This window comes from Thalassophryne amazonica, chromosome 6, assembly GCF_902500255.1.
Source record: "Thalassophryne amazonica chromosome 6, fThaAma1.1, whole genome shotgun sequence".
Classification (NCBI taxonomy): Eukaryota; Metazoa; Chordata; class Actinopteri; order Batrachoidiformes; family Batrachoididae; genus Thalassophryne; species Thalassophryne amazonica.
The window spans coordinates 41660185-41685138 of NC_047108.1; the positions used below are offsets into that span (position 1 = coordinate 41660185).

Here is a 24954-nt window from a genome sequence, read left to right on the forward strand (position 1 = left end):
CTAAAACTATATGGATTTCATTCATATGTTTTTACGTCAGACATGCTTGAACCCTCGTGCGCATGCGTGAGTTTTTCCACGCCTGTCGGTGACGTCATTCGCCTGTGAGCACTCCTTGTGGGAGGAGTCGTCCAGCCCCTCGTCGGAATTCCTTTGTTTGAGAAGTTGCTGAGAGACTGGCGCTTTGTTTGATCAAAATTTTTTCTAAACCTGTGAGACACATCGAAGTGGACATGGTTCGAAAAATTAAGCTGGTCTTCAGTGAAAATTTTAACAGCTGATGAGAGATTTTGAGGTGGTTCTGTCGCTTTAAGGACTTTTCACGGTGCGAGACGTCGCACAGCGCTCTCAGGCGGCGTCATCAGCCTGTTTCAAGCTTAAAACCTCCATTTCAGGCTCTATTGATCCAGGACGTCGTGAGAGAACAGAGAAGTTTCAGAAGAAGTCGGTTTCAGCATTTTATCCGGATATTCCACTGTTAAAGGAGATTTTTTTAATGAAAGACGTGCAGGCGGATTGCAGCGTCGGCTCGCAGCCGCCGCGACGCTCCGCCACAGGAAAAACACCTCTGTTGGAAGCCTTGAGGACAAGTTGGAACATCTCCAGCTGATAAACAATTTCTCATATACTCACTCCACTGAAAGCCATCAAAAGCCGCCTGGATTTTACAAATGGTTATCAACACGGAGGTGTTTTTCCTGTGCCGCCACGCCGCGTCGGCTGCGTCCCGACGCGCGGACCCATCCGCACGTCTTTCATTAAAAAAAATCTCCTTTAAAAGTGGAATATCCGGATAAAATGCTGAAACCGACTTTTTCTGAAACTTCTCTGTTCTCTCACGACGTCCTGGATCAATAGAGCCTGAAATGTGGAGGTTTTAAGCTTGAACAGGCTGATGACGCTGCCTGAGAGCGCTGAGCGACGTCTCGCACTGTGGGAAGTCCTTAAAGAGACAGAATCACCTCAAAATCTCTCATCAGCTGTTAAAATTTTCACTGAAAACCAGCTTAATTTTTCGAACCATGTCCACTTCGATGTGTCTCACAGGTTTAGAGAAAATTTTGATCAAACAAAGCGCCAGTCTCTCAGCAACTTCTCAGACAAAGGAATTCCGACGAGGGGCTGGACGACTCCTCCCACAAGGCGTGCTCACAGGCGAATGACGTCACCGACAGGCGTGGAAAAACTCACGCATGCGCACGAGGGTGCAAGCATGTCTGACGTAAAAACATATGAATGAAATCCATATAGTTTTGGAAAAAAATAAAAAGGACCTATACTTTACGGACAGCCCTCGTATGTTCTTTAGGGTTTTAGCAGGGAAAAATTAAGATAAAGCGAAATAAAACAATGAATCAACGAAGCAGCAGGTCGAAGCACTACTTCGATCTGCGAATCACTGCTTCCATAGGTTCAAAGCAAAGCCGCGCTGCAGGAAAAACTGATTACAGACCCTGCAGTGGGTCTGTAATGATCATTTTCCTGGCAAACAGCCACTCTTGAAGGACCGCTAAGGGAATCGCTAAGCAAAAAGCTTATTGATGTCAGTGGATCAAATCATTTCTTAACAATACCCGAAAGGAACCGGTTCTCGATACACAACACGTGCACAGTAAAATCACTAGTGTAAAACTAACACTGACAGTGTTAACACTCCCAGTGTACATATGGTCCTACTCAGGTCAGAGTGGGACCATATGCTCACCGTCAGTGTTAATTTAACACTGGTGATTTTACTCTGTGGAATGACATTAACAATATTTAATGTAATTTCAAAACGCACAACACCCAGCAAACGCGTACATAAAAAGTTGGCTCACTTTAACTTTTGTCGTGTTGGCTGGTACCGCGCTGCTCCCCAAATTCGCCAGGGCGTCCTTATCAAGCTGGCTGCTTTAGCTGCTGTTCATTGTCAGACTATCAATGATAAAATCATCCGGAATATCCATATTGGGACCAAAACACACTTATCGCCTTTTCATGCTATCATCTGCAGACAGTTCTTGGGTTGTGCGTGCTATGATGTCATCACTTTATGCACAGCAGATGGGTATTAGGATACCTGCCCGTTACTGCGGACAGTTATAGACAGGTAGCATAAATGTAAATCTGTTACCGGCCCAGCAACGTCTCAGTAAGTGACAATAATAATTAATACCACTATCACCACTGTGCTTGCTCATGGGGTGGGTAAGGTCTAGATCTTGCTTGTGTGTAGCTACCTGAGGTGACTTATGACTTGGTGTTGTATAAATTATATGAATTTGCCGATGCAAATGGTCAACCTTAAGGAATAATTTTTTTTTGCATTTTGGCCTAGATGTGTTTGCAATTTTTCTCCGCAGTGGCAAATTGTGGTCTTTGGTTTTGATCTGGAACAAAGACTATGCCAGCTGGTTGGCAGTAATAAGGATCATGTTAGACTTTCAGTTCCTCCAGTATTGTGTTTAGGCTTTAAAAAAAAGGGTACAATTAGTATTGTCTTACAGTTGAGTAGCTGTCAGCTTTTCAAACAATTTATACTCTTGTCGGGTGGAACTGCATATAATTGACGTGACTTGGCTCGCAAATGTAACCACCAAAGTTTTGACATAGTTCTTTTGGTTTCACATTGTCTGCACCAGTTCCCTTCCAATTAGTCACCTGTGGCACTGAAAAGAATGTGTTGGCATGAAATGCAGTCTGCATATGCAGTGATTTCTTGCTTTTGTAGGAGTAAAAACACATTGGGCAATGCCTGTGGTCTGCTTCGCCTCTATTTGGGGAAGAATGTCAATCTAAACAATCTTTGACTTTGCACCGCTTGTGTGTTTTTTAAACTTTAGTATTTTACAATGACCTAAAAATTTTGCCCAATCCTGGCAATAGATCATTTTGGGGTTGCCCCCCCGGTTCCAGTTGCTGCCATTTCCCTTAAACTAAGCAGTGTTGGTATCTAGGCCACAGTACCAGGCTGTGATCACCAGTCATGCTGAAGTCTGTGCCTCCCATTGACTCACTTATCCAGGCTGCTCCTGAGTCATTTTAATCTGGAGATCAGAGCCCACACTTTTTCTTACTTCCTCCTTTCATTGCAGAAAATGGACCCACCCAGTCAGAAACCTCTCCACAAATGACCAAGCTGCTGTCCATGCCCAGTATGATACGTGAACTTTCTTCTTGATTGAATCCCAAGTTTATTTTCAGTTAACATTAGGCCACTCTGAGGTTTGTGGCATTTGATCTTTTCCTAAATTGCAGTGCACGCTTTTTGTCTTAAATTCCCATATATTTTCTCAATTACTAAAAATGAGCAGGTTTTCAATCTGACTGAATTGTGCTGTAAAAATTGTCACAACGATCAGTTTCTTTATACATGGGCCAATAGTTAAACTTGCTCCAACATTGATTAAAATTTGATGCAAATGTTGGTTAGCTAATAGGATTGATAAATAGAATAGTTTTAATGTTGAATGCTTGGCCTCTAAAGTAACTGTCAGCCTATGTTCATTGGATTCAGTGTCATGTTATCCAGTAATGTGGTGACTAAACATAAGAGTGCAAGAAATTTGTTTCTAAATCCCTGTTAGCTGGTAAAGTGATGTAAACTTGTTAAGATGGCACTTATTTGTAGTGTGTAGTCTTGAACTATTGTATGTCAATCTTTGTTTGTGCTGTGGTACAGCAGAATTTTATAAAGTGCTACACGAGTTATCAAGTAATCAGCATGTTATGAAGTATGTGTTTTTAAATCTGGATCTGGTCCCAAATGGAATGGGTCACGTTCATATAAAGTGGTCTTGTTGGAAACTCTGAACCACAAAATTAATGAAAGTACTGTTTCTGTATGTCCTCTATAGATGTTTGAGAATGACTGATTAATCAATTACTTGATGTTGTGCCTCCCTTTGGTAGACCTACTGAACTGGTTGTATGTTGGTCGCGTCGTCAGATTTAAGGTATCATGACAGTGCCCAGAGCTGTACTTGTATTACAGATCAGAGGTATTCTTTGTCTTTAACGCTAACTGAGGAGGTATGTGATCCACAGTTGACGTGAAGAACCCACTTCTGAGTGCAGATCAGGGTTCAGGAGTGCTGATGCTGCCGTCCAGCAGACTGTGGTCAATGAGGTGAAATGTGGTATAAGATTGCTCAAATGTGCTGAGCTCTGTCATCTCTAAACTGCCAGGTTGCTCAACTGTCTATTACATTTTGTGCTGCAATTACACTCGTCAGTTTCATGCAGGCCAACTGACCTCACTTACCGGTAAGGTCCCTAATATAAGGCGAGTGGTAGTGGTTGGTCTGTAGATTAGCAGGCAGAGATTTGATGTATTTTGTTCTCTGAAATGTTTCTGTGAAGATGCTTCTGTTCATCGTGCACGTGTTTGAACAAGCTGTGTTTCACTTGGCTTCACTCTGGAAAATGTTTAAGACTTGACTGATTAATGAATTGATGTTCTGTTTGTGCACGCACACTGGAGCTCAGCCTCTTGTCAGCACAACTTTGTGTTGATCCAACAGCAGCCTTCTTTTTAAAATGTTCACAACCTTTTTGTGTACTTTGTTGAAGGGGAAAGATGGTGCCAAGCAGGTGTGGTGTACTGTGTACATGGCTTTGCTTGTGTCCTTGCCTTGACCAGCTTGTGCAGGTTCAGACATTTGCCTCTTTGGTAATAACCAGGCTGTCTCCCGCTGTGGTGAAACCTTTACTGGTAAAGGAGTGGAAGCTAGAAAAAGTCCAAGGTTTCAGTCAGGAATCACCTGTCCCCATCTGATTTTTGTTGCATTGTAAGTAGCTGGCTGCCATGATTAGTCGACTAGTCAATTATGTCTACTATAAATAAATAGTTGGCGACTAATTTAATAATCAATGTCGGTGTTTATTTTTAAGGCTTTATTTTTCCCTCAAAACTGCCGCTGTACCTTCCGCTGCATTTCTGTCCTCATGAGCAGTAGTGGTAATCCGGGTCAGCCGTGATGTCATTGGAAAAGTTATGCCCATGATATCTATGGTTTACTGGCAACGAAGCTCAAAAGTTCAGGAGCACTTAAACCAAATTAAAGAGGAAAATGTGCAATGTAAAATCTGCAAGGCAGAACTTGCCTTCCACGGCAGTACAACGGCGATGCAGGAGCATCTGAGAAGGAAACGCGTTGTGGCAGATGCTGATGAAGCGAGAGTCATCTGTCAGCTAATTGGCTGGTTAGCCACTAACATTAATTCTGTAGTGAACTACTTAAGGTGCCTTGACACTTGCACGCATTTTGGCTCAGCACTTCATCATGACAATGCCACCCGCTGTGTTCCTAGCTGGATGCTGCGTATATATAATAATTATTTTGTAGCTGACTAATCATTTCCTCTGTTTCTGTTGAAAACGCCTAATCGCTTCTGGAATCAGGACTGTTATAGCTGCAGCTTTTCTCCTGCACTTCATGAGGTGGAGAACGCATTTAGATTCCTCTAAAAGGTAATTATTTGTAATGTTTATATTGTAATGGCTTGGTAAAACAGTTGCACGTTAATTCGTTCTTGTGAGCAACTGTAAAAGTGTGTTTATGATAGATTTAACATCTCGTTATCGTTCAGATGAGCTGTGATGCGGTGCGCTGATTTTTTGGGGGGTTTTTTTAGCGCAGTGTTCACATAATTAATGCGTGACAGATTTCGAACATTTCAAAATTTCTTTGCACACTTGCAAAAAGCCGCGCACAGTTTACAAAGGTTTGCGACAAATTTACTCTCCCACACTGCAGAGTGTCAAGGCAGGAGTGTCAAGGCGCCTTTACTTGGCTGTAAACGGTAACATTAACGATGACTGTTACATTATCCTTAGTACACATATGTTTGCTGTAATGTTACAACAGCGATGTCATGTTTGAATAGGACATGTGATAATGCTAAGGCTTTTTTTTTTTTCTACGTTAGTGCTACAAAAAATGTTCCTCTTCAATGAACGGCTTTGTTACCACAAAAGTTGGATGAACTGTCATCTTAATTGTCTTTAATTTTAGTTATCACATACCTTAAACACTTGAAGCAAATGATTATATAAGAGTAGCTGCATGCTGGTGCATTAAGATGCAATTTACGTATGATCAGATTAGTTGACTAATCGCAAAAATAATCCGTGGCTAGTCAATTATCAAAATAATCGTTTGTGGCAGCCCTATTGTAAGGGACGAAGCTGTTCAGGGAGAGCAAATCGCGTGATGCCAAGGAAGTTAAAAGCAAAAGTTGACCCAACTGGTGTACTACCAAAACCTGTTCAATTCTTAACCCAAAGGCATCTGTTCAGTGTTCAAAATGTTACTAAAATCCATTAACTGCTGGAGATTTGACATCACAAATGGGTGTTGATGTAACGTCTGCCCTCCTATTGGTTGGTAGAGGTAAAAATTTGAATATTTCAAATTACTCCCTTGTCCAAAATCTACCAGCAAAATTTACAGCCAGGCAGAACCCATTATCAAACTTGGTGCAAATCCATGCTGTTCTGACCTGATATTTTAATAAAATGCTTCAAATGTCTTGACTCCTAGTGTATGTAGATGTGTTTATTAATCTGTCAGTTTTGATTGTAAACTTAGACTTCATTTGCCATTTGTACTTGCACACAAGGTTTGGGTACCTGTTTTTTTTTTTTTTTTTTTTTTTTTTTCTATTTTTGTGTGTGTGAAGAGCCTCAAGTAAATATAAAACATTCAGGTTTTTTTTTTTTTTTGGTCATAAGAGAATTTAAATACCCCCAAAAATGCAGTTGTGGGGGAGATATGTAAAAATGTTGCACATATCTTTATCTTTTTTCCCAAGACACAAATCCAAACATTTCATAGGGCTACAATTAGGCCATTAATCAGATTATTTTCTGGATGAATTAATTAGTTGTTTGGTCCATAAAATATTAGTTTCTCAAAACCCATGATGACATGCATGACCTGAAAATATCCAATTTACTGCCAGAGGAGTAAAACAAAAATATTTAAGGAGCTGAAATCAGAATTTGGCATTTAAGACTCAAGATAATCAGTGACCAAAACAGTTGGCAGTTAACTTAATTGGTTGTCTAATTAATTGTTGCAGCTCTACCTGTAATGAAGTATCTTTACAGACCACACGTTTAATCTATTAGAATAAGGTTATACTGGTGGTAAATGGACTGCACTTCTGCATGTGTAGTTGCTCAGATGGCTTTACAATGATGCACCTATTTTTCTCCCACGCACTCAAGGATGCTGCTGTGCAAAGGATTAAGGAGCTTGCCTGAGGGACCTAGTGACTATAAGCCCTTCTCTCTAACCACTTGACCTCCTCCAAATGTCCCCAAATCTGGCAATAATAAGAGGGCTGCAGTTATGCAAGCATGCCTGTTTGTGTGCAGTACTAAAATACTTCTGCAGTAGTTTAGACTTGAAAGTAAATCAGTGTTCTCATCGACCGCATGCCGGATTTTCACCCTCCCAGAGGGCTTCTATGCACGCGCCTCCAAGTCAAGACTTCTCAAAAGTATTTCAGACTGGTTGCGGTAACCAAACTCGCACATATAAGGGGTTACCCGTGACTTGGTTTATTTTAACGCATTTAATGCCACTCCAAAAATCGTATTTTTTCCACATTTAATCATGTAGTAACATTGTCATTTTGCTATAGTGCCTGAATTACATAATCTTGGCATAGTGTCATGTTCTGTTTCCAAAGTGCAGCGACTGCATTGGATGTTCTGACAAGTCCATAAAACAGGAAAGTAAACGCAATAATACATGCAGCAGTGTATAATGTTTAAAATGGGGGAACAAGTAAAACATGCATTTAATGCCCATTCAGCTCTTTCAAATGGTGCTTTATTGTCAAAAGAACATCCATCCATTTTCTATACTTACTCCAATTAAGGGTCATTGGGGGGGGAGGCTGGAGCCTCTCAGTAGTCATGGGGTGTGAGGCAGGGTACACCCTGGCCAGGTTGCCAGCCTGCTACGGGGCCATGCATAGACAAATGCATTCACACCCGCATGCCCATCTACAGGCAATTTAAAGTTTAACAAAAGTAACCGTTGCAGTGAAATGATCACAATTAGCATCTCCCTTCATGACATGTCCTAGAATACTTGGTATGGCCTCCCTTTGCTTTTGTATCCCATCAGTAATATTTATGTACTGCTGAAATACAAACAGCATAGTACTGTATGTTACATCTGTCCAGAATAAGAAATTCTGGAAAACCATGGTGACCATGCACAGAGATTAGTGAGGGAAGCCACCTAGAGGACTCTGAAGGAGTTACAGGCTTCTGTTGCTGCAACTGGCAAAACTGTCTAGTGCAACTTTTGTCAGTTGCATCACCAATTATACAACTGCATGGTGTGTACCAGAGCATTGGCTAGAACAGTGTTTTCAAATGCTGGTCCACAGACCATTTGCAATCTATGAGTGTCCCCTCGCGGTCTGTGTATTGGTTAAAAAAAAAAAAAAACTCTTGAAAATTATATCGTTCTAACTGAACTCTAATTCTAACTGAAGCCTGTCAAATGACTCTATAGTCTTAATAGATGGTCTGTGTGAGGCCCCCCCATCTCTTTAACTTGTCTGTAAATTGTTTTTGGATATCTGGAATTGTGAGCCACGAGATTTTTATTGGTTAAGTAGTCCTTTGTCTGAAAAAAGTTGTCAAACACTGGTCCAGAGGATGATAAATTTCAGCAGATTGCTAGAAGTCTCATTGGACATGAGGCTAGATTTGATCAGTTTTCTTGTATTAAAATCCTTCTTCCTAAATGATGAGGTAGGTAGTACAACCACCTTGACACTACAGTCTGGCAAAGTCTACAAGGTAATACTGACTACTACCTAACATGGTAGTGCCAACATCTGGCCAATCCCTGCCCCTTAATTTCTACTCATTTCTGCTTTGCCTATCAAAGATAGCTCATCACCTCAATGTTGACACCAGATTCTTACCTGCATCTGATGCGGGAAATACTTGCTGCTTATGTTTATGTTGTGTTTATGTGGCAGTCTAGCTCCCAAAATGGTAAACCGGAAGCTGTGGGTTTGTCTGGTAATTTTTTTGGGGGGTCCTGGAGTTTTTGTCAGTTTCATTTCTAAGAGTGTACTTGGTGTATACCTCACTAAAGCGAAGTAGTTCTTGAATTATCTGTTTGGTGGTTTTAGCTTTGACAAGGAAGTTATGTCATTAACTGACATGTTTGTCAGCAGGATACCTCAAAACTATGCTGGTGCATAAATGGTTGGACAAGCACTTTGTAAAAATACTTCTGCTGTATACCACCATTTGAAGTTAAAATGAAATGTATTTTTAATGTACAATTTTTTTTTTTTTTTTAAGCATTCAAAGTGTTCACTTAAATCTCATTAGCATTGAGAATCACTACAATTTGTATACCTGGTATATAACCTATTTTTGACACCCATAAGTAAATGTAACACAAATTAGCTGTAGACATGTTAGAGCATTGATATATGAACATATCAGTCTTGGACTTCACTTACATAATTCATTTAAAAATACAAACAATATGGTGCTGTATTTAAAATAAATAAATAAAATAGAATTTAAAAAAAAATCTGTAAACTAGGCAGTTTTCAAAAATTGATGGACTGACTTAACAAGGAAACTAGTGAGGGAAGCCACCATGATACCAATGCAACTCTGGAATTATAGACTTTTCAGGGTTCTCTCTAGGATTTTTTTTTTTTTTTTTTCCGCCCCCACACCATAGGGGAGAAGTTAGTGGGGCATAACTATTGAATGACTATTCCAGACAATAAACTGCAGTGAGTGCAGCATCCATTTAGTGAGAAAAAAACCCCAACTTTCCTTATTCATATTCATTCCAGTAGTATTCTGCTCTTACTAGGATGCAGCAGTTTTCTAGTTTGGCAGATAGTTCTGGAGGAAATCACTGAAGAAATTAACACATTGAAAATATGGTTTGACTGAAACAAACTGTCATTAAACTTAAATAAGACAGGGATGAAATGGAGGTGAGTCCTTAGGTGTTCACAGGAAACACTTATTTCTTTATTTATTTCTTTATGTATGTTTTATATTTTATTTTCTGTTGTTTCTATTCAGGTTCTTTTTGTCTCTTTCTCTAAAATTGTATATATTGTATATAATAATCATTAGATTAATATATAAACAAAAATAAATTTAAAAAATATTACAATTTGAAAACAAATGCACCTGACCGTGATGACGGCTGCAACTGCTTAATGCTAACTTTAACATTGAAATGCCATAGACATGCTAACGCATTAGCATCGCTCCCGTTTTTAAGTTATAAAATACATCTGTCAACTGTTTCAGAAGACCATAACAGGTCAGTTTAACATAGAAAAGGTAAATAATACTCACAGATGTATGCTCTTTAGGGTTTTAGTGGGGGAAAATTAAGCAAAAGAAAGTATAAACGAAGCAACAGATCGACGCATTGCTTCAATCTGCGAACCACTGCTTCGATTGGTTCAAGGTTCAGAGCAAAGCCGTGCTGCAGAAAAGTTGATCATGGACCCGCTGCAGGGTTTGTAATCAATGTAAAGAAATGATCATTTTCCTGACAAACACCCCCCAAAACAGCCACCCTGAAGGACCGATAACAGAATCGTTAAGCACAAAGCTTATTGATGTCGGTGGATTGAATCATTTCTTAACGATACCCGAAAGGAACCGGTTCTCGATACCCATCCCTAGTCTTGAGGATGGTCAGGACTAGAAATAAGCATATCCATACATAGGATCCATACATCCATCCATACATAGGACTGTTTGGAGATGTTGGGCAGTCAGGTGTGTCGCTGAAAATGCAGCCACCGGGTAGAACTAAGTCTATCAACAAACCTGAGGATATTTGCTAAAGTGGCTCCTAACTGGAGCAGCTGAGAAGAAAAGTGACCAAGGGTACCAAAGGTTTACATGAAATTGTAACAATCATGCCGCCATTTGTCATGCAACATATTTTCTTATAGAGTTAAAGATTTTGGCTTCTCAGTTAAAATACTGTATAGGAGTTTTTTTTTTTTTGGCTGTTTGCCTGTATTGGTATGTTGCAAGGTTTTACTCCCAAACAGACTGCAGGGGTTCTGCTTTTCCACACCAGAGTACTTTTTGCCAGGCCAAGAAAATGTTACTTGGAAATCCAAGCGCTCCTCGTGGTTTTTCCGCGATGCTTCCAGGAAACAAACAGTTGATTAAAGCCGCATGGTATTTATTAAAGTTCTTCATTCATTTAATGCTGTACCACAGCTTCCTCGCCACCTTCTCCCCTGTGTTCTCCTTTTACTCCTTTGTCATCTGCTCAGCCTGCGCGCGCTCTTGCACACATGATTATATCTCAGCTCGTCCTCAGTGGGTGCTGCTGTCAGTGCGGGGCTTTAAAAATGCCCCACACAGCATTTTTCACTGCTTTTTTTTGTCTTTATTCTTCTTGCCCCTCCACCTCCCTGCCTCCCTTCCCTTCTGCTCTCCTCCCTTCATTTGTAACAAGAGCCCAGCGTCCGGGAGGCCTGCCAACATCCAGCTTGCTTCTGCCCTTTTAAGGCTAAAAAACCAGGAGGAACTTTTTCCAGCTGAGGGAGGGAGAATGACTGGAAGGAGTAGAAAGGAAGAGGAGGAAGTGTAGTAGCTCCTTGTGGCATGTTGCTTGGAGATTTTGGAGGAGGGAAGAGGGGAGGTAGGCAAGCTGGGAGGGAGGACTCGTGTCAAAGGTTTTCAGCTTGTCAATGTTAAAGCAATGAGTTGTTTGCAAATGTTTTGAGCACTTAAACTGGCCAAAGTCGCCTTCAGGTTTTCATGTTGTCTAGACACCGTTGTTGGCTCCGTGTAATGAATCTGGGACGGTGTCTGTACGTGCTGGTGATAAGGCTGTGGAATGTGGGATATTTCCTCAGTGCAGACTGGGTTTTGGTCACTTCAGCCCCTCCTTGTTTCCCCAATAGTCGCTGTGCTCACAATTGTTCTGACATAACAGATGTGTGATCACTATTAATATTAAATGTGGTAAAAAGCTTGTGCTCATGGTATGTGGCTCACTTCAGTGCTCTGTAAAACACATGTACGATAATCATTCCATCGTATATTCTAGGGGACAGCGTAATTACAACATGGCACAGCACGTCCACGTTTTGCAACTTGATCAATGGTGTAGTACAATACAAATTACAGTAAACTTTTCACTGACAGTGAGTATTACTGTAATGGATGGACTTGCACAATATTTCTCTTGGCTGTTCACGTTGACTGTATATGAAGATGGAAAGCACAAAGGCTAAATTCAAATGATTCCAAACTGTCTATTGCCTCTGTTTTTGGTTTCAGTGTAGATGGTTCCCTCCACCTGACTGAGCCAATACAAATGAACAAAAATGTGCTACAATTCTTTATCTAGAATCTGTGAAACATGCACAGTCTTAAAGACATAAAACCAAAAATTTGATTGGAAATTTGTATCAATCTTAAAATGCTTTCCTGACCAAAGCAGTGTTTTCATAAACGTTTAAAATGAGATGCTGCTGCTGACATAAATTTATATCCTCTTTGCTTAAAACTCAATCCCACCCCCTCCCATTATGCGCACGCACTGCATATGTTTTTACCATGTTGCACCAGAGTATTCATCAGCTGTCTGAAAATGCATCATTAAAGGGGAAAAACTTGTATGTGTATATAACACTGGTCAGGTCTTATTTTTGGAACATGGTGCTGTTGCTCCATGCAATAAGAACCAAAATGAATTTAATCAGCACACTAGTTTTTGGATTTTAACACAAAGGCGTATCAGCAAGGCAAAGCTAACGGGCTAATTAATGTTACTATAAGAGGCACAAACAATTCAAATTGCTTGCGCTCACCAATAAACGAACAAACGTGCAATGTAAACGTTTGAATATATTAATTTAGCTTTTGTTAAAGATGACCTAGCAGACTTGCTAATCCCTTTGGAAGAGTCCCTCAGGAAAATTTAGGTTCCAGCAGCATTAGATAGCAGCACAGAGTATCCAAAGTAAAAAACAATTTGCAAAATATAAATACCAAAAATACTACTGGCTACTACTGCTCCTCTCCTTCCCGTCCTGTATTCCTGTTGCACCACCACCAAGTGAGCAGTACAGTCTGATGGCCGGATTGCTGTTCATGTCTCAGTCCAAACAAGTGTTGTTCAGACTACTTTGAAGGTTATACTCCTCCACCCACCCCCAAAGAGCAAAGTCTTTCAGTTTGTTAGCATGATTATGAAATTCACCTTGACTAAATTCAAAGACTACAGCTACTCATATTCAGAGCTGCTTCTTGTGTTACAGCATTTGAAATTCAACTTAATGGTGCATTACCACCATTTTTCAGTATGAATCACAAACTTTCAGTCAGTATACAGTGGCTTGTCGACACTGCCAGCTTGTGGCCATAGATGGCAATGGAGTGAGGTGGGTTTTTTTTTGTAGAAGTTGTAGGACCTCCACAAAATAGTAAAAAAATAAATGAAAAAAAATTGATAGTGTGGAAAAATATGGTAATGTCAGTTGGACATTACCGTTACCAAAGTCTGTTGTACTTTGATAACTGCATGAAAAAAAACTTGCAGGATAAGTATCAGTTTTCCTTCATGTCAGTTGTGGAGAACCCCAACAAGTCCAGGGGCCTAATGTACAAAGATTTGTGGATTTTGTACTGAAACCCTGTGTACACCAACCCCCAGAAACTGGCGTATACACAAAAATATCCAGATGTATCAAAGTGTGCATACGCATGGATCCAAGCACGTTCTTTTTGTACACTGAACGTGGAATTGAGCGTACATGCGGATGTACCAATCTCTTCCCTCTCCATGCAAATATGTAAATAAGCCCTTGGACATGGGATTCCCCTCTGTCTGATCATTCCTCATGAAAACAAAATAAATTATACAGAGTGTGAGCTACAGATGACTGGAAATGATGTGGAGACATGCAGGGATAGTTTTTGGATCCCTGTCAAGTGGAATCCTCACATTCCCTGAATACACACTCATGTCGGATTGCACCATTTGCAAGGGCTGCTAACGCAGCCATTGTTCATGCCATTTTCCTCATCACTTTGTGCATGCATTTATAGCCACCTATAATTGCAAACATGTGGGTGTGTTCATTGTCAAGTGTCTCTGATGTGCACATCACTCTTGACTTGTTTTCCACACTAACAGTTCCCACACAGTAAATTCACCAGTGTTAAATTAACACTGCCAGTGTTAGTTTTACACTGGTGATTTTACTGTATAGCATTATCTTGAAGTGTCAGCAATGGACCAATAACTATAGACACTTGCGTATGCCAGCCATATTTGTGTGACATGCCACACATTTCCACGGTCATTTCACTTTTGATACATCTAAATGTTAGTGTGGAGATGGACATGCGCCACGTTTGTGTGTACACAGCCTTTGTGCATGAGACCACTGCTTCACATAAAAGAACACTGCCCCCTAAGCATACATGCCATACATCTGCAAACTCATGGCTTTGTCTGGTCTGATAAGATATTTCTCCTGTCAATAGGTAAATGGTTAACATGCAAAAAATAAATGGCTCTCCACACAGCATGGAACAAACATTCCAGGAAACGATGGACTTGCAAATGTTAAATGACTCACTGGGATGCTACAGGGCTAATTGCAGTATTAAGGAGTAACCTTAAAAAAATGCTCAGCTAGGATCGTTATATGAGCTAGTTGGGTATCAACTCTTTGTGGCTAAAATTGCAAACTACAAGTATTTTGGTGCATTAAACAATCTGAGCACATTTTAAGTGCTCTGGTTTACAGTGGTTCAGTGGAATGGTCCCTCAAGGATGTTACATACTCAAATTTCAAGTTTTCCAAGGATTTGCTTTAGCAATCACTCACAATAAGATTGCACAGAAAGTTGATAATACTCCATTGAAGTATTTTCCCACCATAACTGAACACTGGGGTACAGATCTGGATGCCAGCTGTCAGGAAGTCTCACTCAGACATGCTGTTTCTTGTCTTCACCTGAACATATCAGGATCCATATGGCCTGAATATTGAACACAACTGTTAGCCATAATGGATTGTCTGGTCAGGCTGTGGGTCAGAGGTTGTGAGGCAGTTCTTGAGGGGTGGGGGTGGTCACAAGCCAAATAACCGAGTCATGGATGTGTTTTGAGATTTAAAGCCACAAACTCCATACAGTTGTCCAGTGACTCATTCCCTTCTTTGCCATACGTGGTTTGGAGTACAAACCTGCAATGAGTCAATGTCCATATACGGTCTCTGTCAAAACTGTGGTCTACTGGAACACTGGCAGATTCATTGTGTGCGTGTGTGTACACACACTGATGGTTTGTGTATCTGGGTCCAAACTGTGCCCACAGAGACTAGCTTCTCTTGCTGTATAAACCAGTCTGTCCTCACATGGCCTCTGACTGATCCAGCAAGGGTTTACTGCTGCAGGATTACTGTAGACAAGAGGTTCCATTGTTTAGTGCGTTAACAGCAGTGTTTGGGTCATTAAATGGAATGCATTTCTACAACACTTTTCCTTTTGAATCAAACTCAAAGCACTTTGCAGTGATGCCTCACATAAACACAGTCAGCATGCTGCCATGCAAGGCACTCAACTACACACTGAGCAACTTGGGGACAAAGGAACTTGCCCAAGACTCCTTCAGTGTTTTTTTTTTTTTTTTTTTCCTTATTTCTCTTCAGTCTGACAGGGATTTGAGTAGAGATCCTCTGAGCTCAACCCCACCACTTTAACAAGGTCATCACCTCCTCAAATGAATTAATTTAGCATGAGATTAAAAAAGGTAAATCAATGGAAAAATCCAAAATTTTGACTCAGATATACAGTCCATCTGGAAAGTATTCACAACTCTTCACTTTTCCAGATTTTGTTACAAGCTTACTCCGAAATGACGTAACTTAACCCCCCCCTCAAAATTCTACTCAACACCCCATAATGACAACATGAATTTTTTTTAACTTTTTGCAAACATTAAAAAAACAAAACATCTAAAATCACGTGTACACAAGTATTCACACTTTGATTAGTACTTTGTTTATGCACTTTTGGCAGCAATTACAGCCTCAGGTCTTCTTAAATATGATGGCACAAGCTTGGTGCACCTATCGTTGGCTGGTTTTGCACATTCCTCTTTGCAGCACCTCTCAAGCTCCATCAGGTTGGATGGGGAGTGTTGGTGCAGAGCCATTTTCAGATCTCTGCAGAGATGTTCAGTCGGATTCAGGTCTGGGCTCTGACTGGGCCACTGAAGGACATTCAGAGTTGTCCAGAAGTCACTCCTTTGATATCTTGGCTGTGTGTTTCGGGTCATTGTCCTGTTGAAAGATGAACCGTCACCCCAGTCTGGGGTCAAGAGCGCTCTGGAGCAGGTTTTCATCCAGGATGTCTCTGTACATTGTTGCATTAATCTTTCCCTCAATCCTGACTAGTCTCCCAGTTCCTTGCCACTGAAAAACATCCCCACAGCATGATGCTGTCGCCACCATGCTTCACTGTAGGGATGGTGCCTGGTTTCCTCCAAACATGATGTCTGGCATTCACACCAAAAATTCAATTTGTCTCATCAGATCAGAATTTTGTTTCTCATGGTCTGAGGTCCTTCAGGTGTCTCTTTGCAAACTCCAGGCAGGCTGCCATGTGCCTCTTACGAAGGAGTGGCTTATGTCTGGCCACTCTACCATACAGGCCCGATTGGTGGATTGCTGCAGAGATGGTTGTCCTTCTGGTTCTCCACAGAGGAATGCTGGAGCTCTGACAGTGTGACCACCAGGTTCGTGGTCACCTCCCTGACTAAGGGCCTCCTCCCTCATTTGTTGAGTTTAGATGGGCAGCCAGCTCTAGGAAGAGTACTGGTGGATCTGAACTTCTTCCAGTTATACAAGCTGGCCACTGTACTCATTGGGACCTTCAAAGCAGCAGAAATGTTTCTGTACCCTTCCCATATTTGTGCCTTGAGACGATCCTGTCTCAGGGCTGCAGTTTCAACTTCATGCTTGCTTTGTACTCTACATGCACTGTCAACTGTGGGACCTTATGTGCCTTTCCAAATCATGTCCAATCAATTGAATTTACACCAGGTGAACTCCATTTAAGCTGTAGAAACATCTAAGGAATTATCAGTAGAAACAGGATGCACCTGACCTCAATTTTGAGCTTCATGGCAAAGGCTGTGAATAATTATGTGCATGTGATTTGTTTGTGGGGTGTGTGTGTATAAAATACACAAACTGTCTGATATTGTCATTATGGTAGATAACTTTATTTTCCACATTTAATATTTCCGTGCAGACATCTTCTGCCTCCTTGACTGAAAACCACACCTGCATCCACTAAGCATGTGGTAGGTCTGTGGGGATTAGTCGCTTCATGGATTGCTTTGGTACATCAAAGTTGATGTGATTTGTGGGTTTTATTTGAATAAATTCATTTGAAAACAAGCTGGCATTGTACTGTATTTGAGTTGGTGTTAAACTGGTGAGGATGGAGATGTTTCTCTCATGCCTTTAAAGAGTATACGCCTCGTCTCTTCCAACACCTTGGAAGAAATATTCTGTAGCATGATTGGTGAAAACGGTCATCAGTTGTGCTATTCAGATCCGATTTCAGTGTTGTGGTGCAGCATGCCCTCCTTCAGCTGAGCTGTGTTCACCACTGCAAGTACTGACCTGTTCCTCACAGACCCTACCATCAGCACAAATTACACTTTTAGCACAGTCTTTGCACAACAGTTCTCTTGTTCTGCCTGTGATGGGTTACTCTCTCACTTGTATCTCTTTGCGTTTGTGGTGTCTCTGTTCTCTCTCTCGCTTGTCTTTGCTGCCATTCTTGGGCAGGCTCTTGCCATTTGGTTGCTATGATTGAGGTCATGCTGCAAGGTTCCCATGGTGATGTTATGCAAACAGTAGGGATGCAGAGATGTGACTTTTCCACTCTTACAGATTTGATATTAAAACTCTCCGTCAGTCAAAACTGAAGACCGGTTATAGTGATACTCAAATCATGTCTCGTGCTGTTTGCTGAGATTTTATTTATAAAATGGCAGGAAATTATTACAAACTCGTTCTTTACTAGAACTGTAGTCCTCAAACATTTTTTTTTTCTTTTAGATGTGTACAAACTTTAATTCAACACAGAACATTGGGGCTAGCACCCTGTGACAACACTGCACTATTAAATTCAGTTGGCAGTACAATACTGTACTAGTGGAAAGACAACTTTTCTTATGAGGCCTTCACATGGTCCAGTGGGCTCCCGATCCATCTAATCATGCCGGTAACACTGCCTTGTGGTTTAGCAATTTGGATCTGTGGGTTTCTCTCCAACAGGCCCTTTGTCTGACCTGACTTTATCACCATGCAGTTTATTTTTTCCACTCTTGACATGTCCTGTATCGCACAGTTGGCAGCTTGCTTGCATGTCTGTTGGAACACGAATGCAGACAAACTGCCAACTGGAATGGACCTATGTCCCAGAGTTTTTGTGCATTTAGGAAAATTCGGTATTGTCAGAATTGCTTTCTGCACTTTATCGAGGCTGATTTGTTGCTCTTCATGTGTCCACACTGCCTCCCCCCCCCCCCCCCCCCCCCCATCTATTGTAACCTCTTCTTCAAATCATTCCTGCACAATTTAGCAGAGGATGCTTTGAGACCACCTTATTGTCATATTTTAATATTCAATCTCTTTCAGAAGTCCTAAACACTGGTTGAATCCCCAGAGCTGGTGAGGGGGGGCAACACGGCACCTCCTCTACAATGTTCAACACTTGAACTACAGCTACTGAGAATTATTCTGGACTAGACGATGTTGCCAATACCAATTAAGACTATTAAGCCTCAAGTCTATCAGGTCTTGTCTGCAGAGCCTAAAGCCGTAAACTTACCGCAGCTTTAACCCTTTGTCCCTCTTTACGCCATTCTAATCCCCTTCAGCTACCAGACACATGTACAAGTGCTGCTGCACGCCCTGTCCTCAAGGCTGGTGCTGAGCAATCAACTTGTTCTCATGCAACATGTGTGTGCACGCTCTAGTGGTGCTGGGTGCCATATGTGTGCAGTCACCATCCTCGTGTCTGGGCTAGCTCCTAATTGCCTCACTTTCTTCATTGCCTGCAGCCATGCATGTAGTTGCACAAAATATTTGTTTGAATGTTTCAACATGTTGCACTCTGTACAGCCGTGCAATTCTGTGAGGCTTTAAACTGCGTTTATTCAGGCACTGAATTATTTTGTGCTGTTCTCAAAGGTGCTTCACAAGAGATGTTTTCTTATTACCGGCACACTGGCAAAAGTGGTAAGGGGGGAAAAAACACTCAGGTGGTGTTTGATTATAGGGAAAAAATCTCAAGCAGACCAGACTCAGTGAGGTTAAAGTCTGCTTTGGTCATGTTACAAAATAACAAATTGGGTCATGTCAAACATGCAAAGAGAAATTTTACAGCACAGAACCGTATACAGAATCCCGTGATCACAACAACCTGAAGGTTCAAAAACATCAAAATACAATATACACAGCACATTGTTCCTGCAAGTCCCACAGTCTCTACACACTCAAACTTTCAGTTATAGTAGGAACAGTCTCTAGTTTTCTTGATGTCACCAGCACACCTTGGATCTGTACAGATTCTCAGTGATCCCCCCCCCCCAGGACTGACCAGATGGCCAATGAACAGAAGGATCCATAATGTCTGATCATATGCAGTCACACTTGATGCCACAGTGTTTTTAAAGGTGTTGCCTGTAGTTGCATATTGTGAAATCTGTAAATTTCTTTCTCTACAGAATCTTGTGATTACTTGTTCCACTTGTAGACTGCGTTTTGCATCAGATGGTTTATACAGGGATGGGACCAATCCGATCCCGGATCAGTATCGGGTTCCGATACGATGTAATTCACGTATCGGAAAATACCGAACCAACCCGCGACATTCCTCAACTGCTGTTTGCTCTTGGCTTGTTTACTGTCGAGCAGGAGGAGGAGGTTTTTATTTATTTTTTTAAAGCCGGGCTGTTTGAGAGAGCTCTCTTCCGCAGTGTTCTAGCTACGGTTAGCGTCAAATTTCTGCCCAGCTCTCGGCTTCAAACTGTCTGTACGTCGAGCACGGATTTTTCCGAAAAAATTAACTGAATTGCTGCTGAAAATGTGTGCTAAAAAGTTAGCCACTTCACTGTCCCGAGGTTGTAAAACACCAATTCAGCATGCAGTTGAGGACAACGAACAGAGATTCTATCCCCTGAACAGGAAAGTCTCCATTAAAATCGTGATCGTCTATTTATGTTACAGTTGAAAGGCTTCGTGTTTACCAAAAGTTAGAAGTTTGCACAGCACTTAAACAGCGAGAGAGGGAGAGAGAGTGTGTGCTGTCTTTTCTCTTTAGGTCTATAAAAATAAGGCTATAAAAAATAAAAGTACTTAATTCTTTTACCAAAACATCAGAGCTAGGCTTTCATCTTGGATACGCCTTCTGGCAAATTGTAGCTCAACTTTCAGGTCTCATATTTCAGGAAATCTTCATAAAATCAACAACAATAATAATAATATTAAAGCAAACAGAACTCTGGTATCAGATCTGAAAAGTATCGGTATCGGCAGATATCCAAATTCAGGTATCCGGATCGGTGCATCCCTAGTTTTATACCTCATACAGTTTCATGTCTGTGATGAGACTTGGCACAGCAGGAGCACTAATGTACTAAAAAGTCAACACGAGAGTTCATCTCTGAAGTAGCACTCTGAATCTGCTGTAGCCTTTGAGTGGCAGTGGGATAAATGCCTAAAAGTCAAACACAGGGTTCTCGCTAGTGTTATAGAGAGTAACGGCCTGTTACGCTGCTGCCTGAAAAATATTACGTTGCAGTTGGGCTGTTTTTAAGGGTCTGTAACCGGAAAATGAACATTTCTGATTGTGGGGAGACCGGCGGCATTGTCCCCTAACTTTTTGAAAAAAAATTATAACCCTCTGAAACACTACTGCCAGCATCTTGAGGGCCAAATTTTGTGAATTTATATATATAATATTTTTTTATCTGTTACAGCCATATTTTAAAGCCAAAAAAGAGGCATCAGGCCAAAACATGGAAATGAGTGTAGAAGTTCACAGGCACATCAGAACTACTAATTTATACATAGCACTTTACTAAAGAAAATCTTTACAAATGTGTTTTCTTTTACTTCAGAATTAATCTGATTACTCGACCTTTTGAAGTTAAACATTTCTTGCATTAAAAAAACTCTTGAAATTAAAATAGTTTAAGTTAAAAAAAAAAAAAAAAAAAAAAAAAATTCTTTCAAAATCTTTTCTGTAAATTAAAACCATAACTTATCTGTTGTTGTTTCAGATGAGATTATTTTAACATAAGGAACCTTGGACATTTTATTTTCAGACAAATAAGATGGCATGAAAAGTAATGTATACATTTTTAAGTCTGGTAGATTCATTCATATCTGCATTTCAACCAGGAAAAAGGCACCATAAATATTTATTTTAAACACAACAGCAGATGTAACAATGACTGCAGTAATGAGGAATTCTAAATGTGACAGACCTCATTTTTAATGTACTCATTTCAACATTTAATTTTGTCCTCATTGACTGAATTTTTTTTTTTTTTTAATGCTGTAATCAGGACAGAGTAACTACTAAAATATGAATTTGGCTATTGTAGTGATTGAGTGCAATGAAATTATTCACAATAGGATGGGGCTTCTTCCACATGTGCAAGTATCTTATTGGCTGAACTTTGACTTTATGGACATGTTTATTGATTCATTCATTTAATTATGAAATATAAAAGGAAACAGCTTTTTAGAATAATAAAATAGTTGCTGTTTAAGCAGCCTTTATTTTTATTTAGACGTGTTGCAGCAGGTTGGTTTTCAGAGACAACAGGTCAGCTGCACTCGGGACATTTAACCAGATGAGGGTCTCCTCTGCAGCTTTGACTTGTTGGACTTTTTCGAGACACTTTCCTCTCATTTTGAAGTACAGAGATGTCTTCTTTCTGGACTTCAGGTTTAGGTATATTTAGACTGACGAAGGCTCTTTATAAGCCCATAATGCAAAGATTCGGGGGGGCGAAGCCTAAGCAGCACCCAAACACCCAGCTTTATAAGGCGACCCCCCCCCCAAACACACACGCACATACACTCGTATTACGCTGAGGAAAAAAATCCTGCTGAGAACCCTGAAACAGGGTAATTAGGGATTTGGTGCACAAATCTGTAATATAGGGTAACTAAACATCCACTCTGTGGTTTCTCCCCTTTCACAATATACAGGCATTTCTCCTTCAGGATAGTTTGATGTGCCTGCATCTTCAACAGTTGCCTCAATTTTAAATTCCTTGTCAGTGTTCCAAAATGCCCTGGATAACACAATCAAATTTCTGTTGACCTAAAATTATCCCGAATACCAAAATCTGTTTTTTGGATCCTTTACATTTGGACTGAAATCTACAGGTATTATTTTTGAACCTGCTATGAGTCTGTGTTAACATGACACTGAGCCTACTCTCTTTGCTTCTGGTTACAGACTCTAAAGCTATTGTTGATGGGAACCTGAAACTGATTCTGGGTCTGATCTGGACCTTGATTCTGCACTACTCTATCTCCATGCCCATGTGGGATGAGGAAGAAGAGGCAGATGATGGAAAACAGAAGACGCCAAAGCAAAGGCTGCTGGGATGGATCCAGAACAAACTGCCAGAGCTGCCGATCACCAACTTCAACAGGGATTGGCAGACCGGCCGCGCCCTGGGTGCCCTGGTTGATAGCTGTGCTCCAGGTCAGTGAAAGTGTGTGTGGAGGCACATGGATGGAATGTTTGAGTGATCTGTGTGCAAGTCTGAGTTTGGGTCACATTTTGTGTGCTTCAGGAGTCACCAGAGGTGAAAGAAAATGTAGGTGGGTGTTGTGCATTTGTTTCCCTCACAGCTAGGGTTTGTAATTAACTTGACAGAATATTAAGTGCAGTAACATTTGGAAATCACGGGAAAAAAAAATATTGCTGCAATGTCTTTGTATCTTTTGAGTTGTGGCAGCAGTGACTTAAACAGAACCTAATACTGGTGGACTCCCCATGATAATTATGTCTCCAGGTCTTTAAAAAGCCTCATTAAAAAAAGTGCGTATTTTGAGGGACTGCATATAAATCTGTATGCTGAAAGCACACATTTAACAAATGGCACATTAATCACTAAAAATAAGATGTGATGCATTGGTCATAGAAAACATAACTCAATGAAGTGATCAATACAAACATGCTCCTTTGTCATAGGCTGATTCCCGGTGTTTTCTCATGTCTTGGGTCCTTCCTGTTGATCATACTCAACCACTCCTTTTTCTCTTGAAATCCTGTAAACCTCTGCAAAATGTCAGGCCTGCTTGTCTGTCGCCATTTGAATAACCATAAACTATGCACTGCATTCCGATGTTTTCTAAAACTGCGTTTATATTTAAAACTATTAGTTATGGCAGTTACCCTTTAGGTCTGTTGGCGGCCATGCTCTTTTAGGAGTGAGTAATCCCCAATAGAAATGATGCATCGAATCGTCATCAGTACTGCTGTCTGAGTGGTCAGTGACTTCAACCCACAAAACTGAAGAACTCGGTAAAGGCAAAACAAAAGTGAGTGAAGTACTCTTGAAATGTTGGGGCCTAGCTTTCCATCAAATGGCATGACCGTTCTGACTGAAACATCAGATGCACATCTGGACTGACAAAGTATTGGCTCATTGTGACTATTTTTGGTGGGTAAATACCAGCACATTATCTATCATCCATTTTCTATACCTGCTTTCTCCAGTTAAGGGTCAGGGGGGGCTGGAGCCTGTCACAGCAGACATGGGGCATGAGACAGGATACTCCCTGGACAGAACACCAGTCTGGCAGAGCGTCTTCTCACATGTGCAACAACAAGCCTAAGGTTATTTGGGGAAAACTATGTTGAAAGTTGGTTGCTGCATGTAATCAAACTTAAGCATCACAACAGGTGCAGGGTTTTTGTCACATTTTGGAAATGTTCAAAAAGTTAAACTGAAATCCATTTGCACATTACCCACAAGGATGTTTGGTAAAGATGGACAAACCGAGGCAGCTGTAAGTTGGAACATGTATCACATTTTTAATTGAGTTCCGGCAAACTCACACTGAGCAGTTGGGTATTTGCTCTGAACGAGTTTCAGCGAATCTGCCCAGGAAAAGGTCATGTAGATCCTTTCTGTAATATCTTGTTTCTCAGTGAGTGGGATTGTTAGAAGATTGCCATCCATGACTGTACTGAAACACAAAGGTCCACAACTGAAGTCAGGAGCTGTCAGATATTTTTATTACATAAACTGCTGCCAAAAGATACATAAAAGCCAAAATTAATTAAAAGGTTATTCTGTTTATATTCTGTTTAGTCCCTGAAACGTGCTGGTGCATTACTGTGATGTCATTAACAACCTCTTGTCTTCATGGATCCTGCCAGTTTCCAAAATGAATGGCTGTTCTGTTGCACTTTTCTAAGTCAGAGCTCATCCCCCCCCCCCCATATGTTCAGAGTGCAATCAAATGCAGAATTAGTTTCACCGCAGTAGAATTTACAGGATCTCCCAAACTAGTGTTATAAAAACAAAATGTACTGTAAAACTCAATGAGTTAGTTGAACTCAAACCATTTGAGGAAACCGATTGCCTTAAACCATTTGAATTTGCCAACTTAAATAAAATTCTCATTTAATTAAGTTTTTAGTAACTTAACAATTTATAGTTAATTAAACTTATGTAAATGTAGTTTGTTTTTCAATAAAGTGACAAATTTCTGCCTAACCATTGCATTATTTTGGATTAGACTTTTTTTTTTTGACGCATTCTTTGGTTTACTTGTTGACTCTGCATTGTGTTGTTAGGACTCTGCCCATTAGCTCCCCTCAGGATGCAAATTCATGATCTC

At 40.7% G+C, this 24954-nt stretch overlaps 1 protein-coding gene across 4 annotated transcripts in view; it reads left to right on the forward strand.

Annotated features, from left to right (window-relative positions):
* The window catches only part of flna (filamin A, alpha (actin binding protein 280)), a 136280-nt gene that overhangs the window by 43044 nt on the left and 68282 nt on the right, over window positions 1-24954 (forward strand). For all 4 annotated transcript variants that reach the window (XM_034172055.1, XM_034172058.1, XM_034172057.1 and 1 more), the window contains exon 3: window positions 22553-22804. In XM_034172055.1, coding sequence (XP_034027946.1) covers window positions 22553-22804 — 252 coding nt within the window. The remainder of the gene's footprint in view (window positions 1-22552; window positions 22805-24954) is intronic.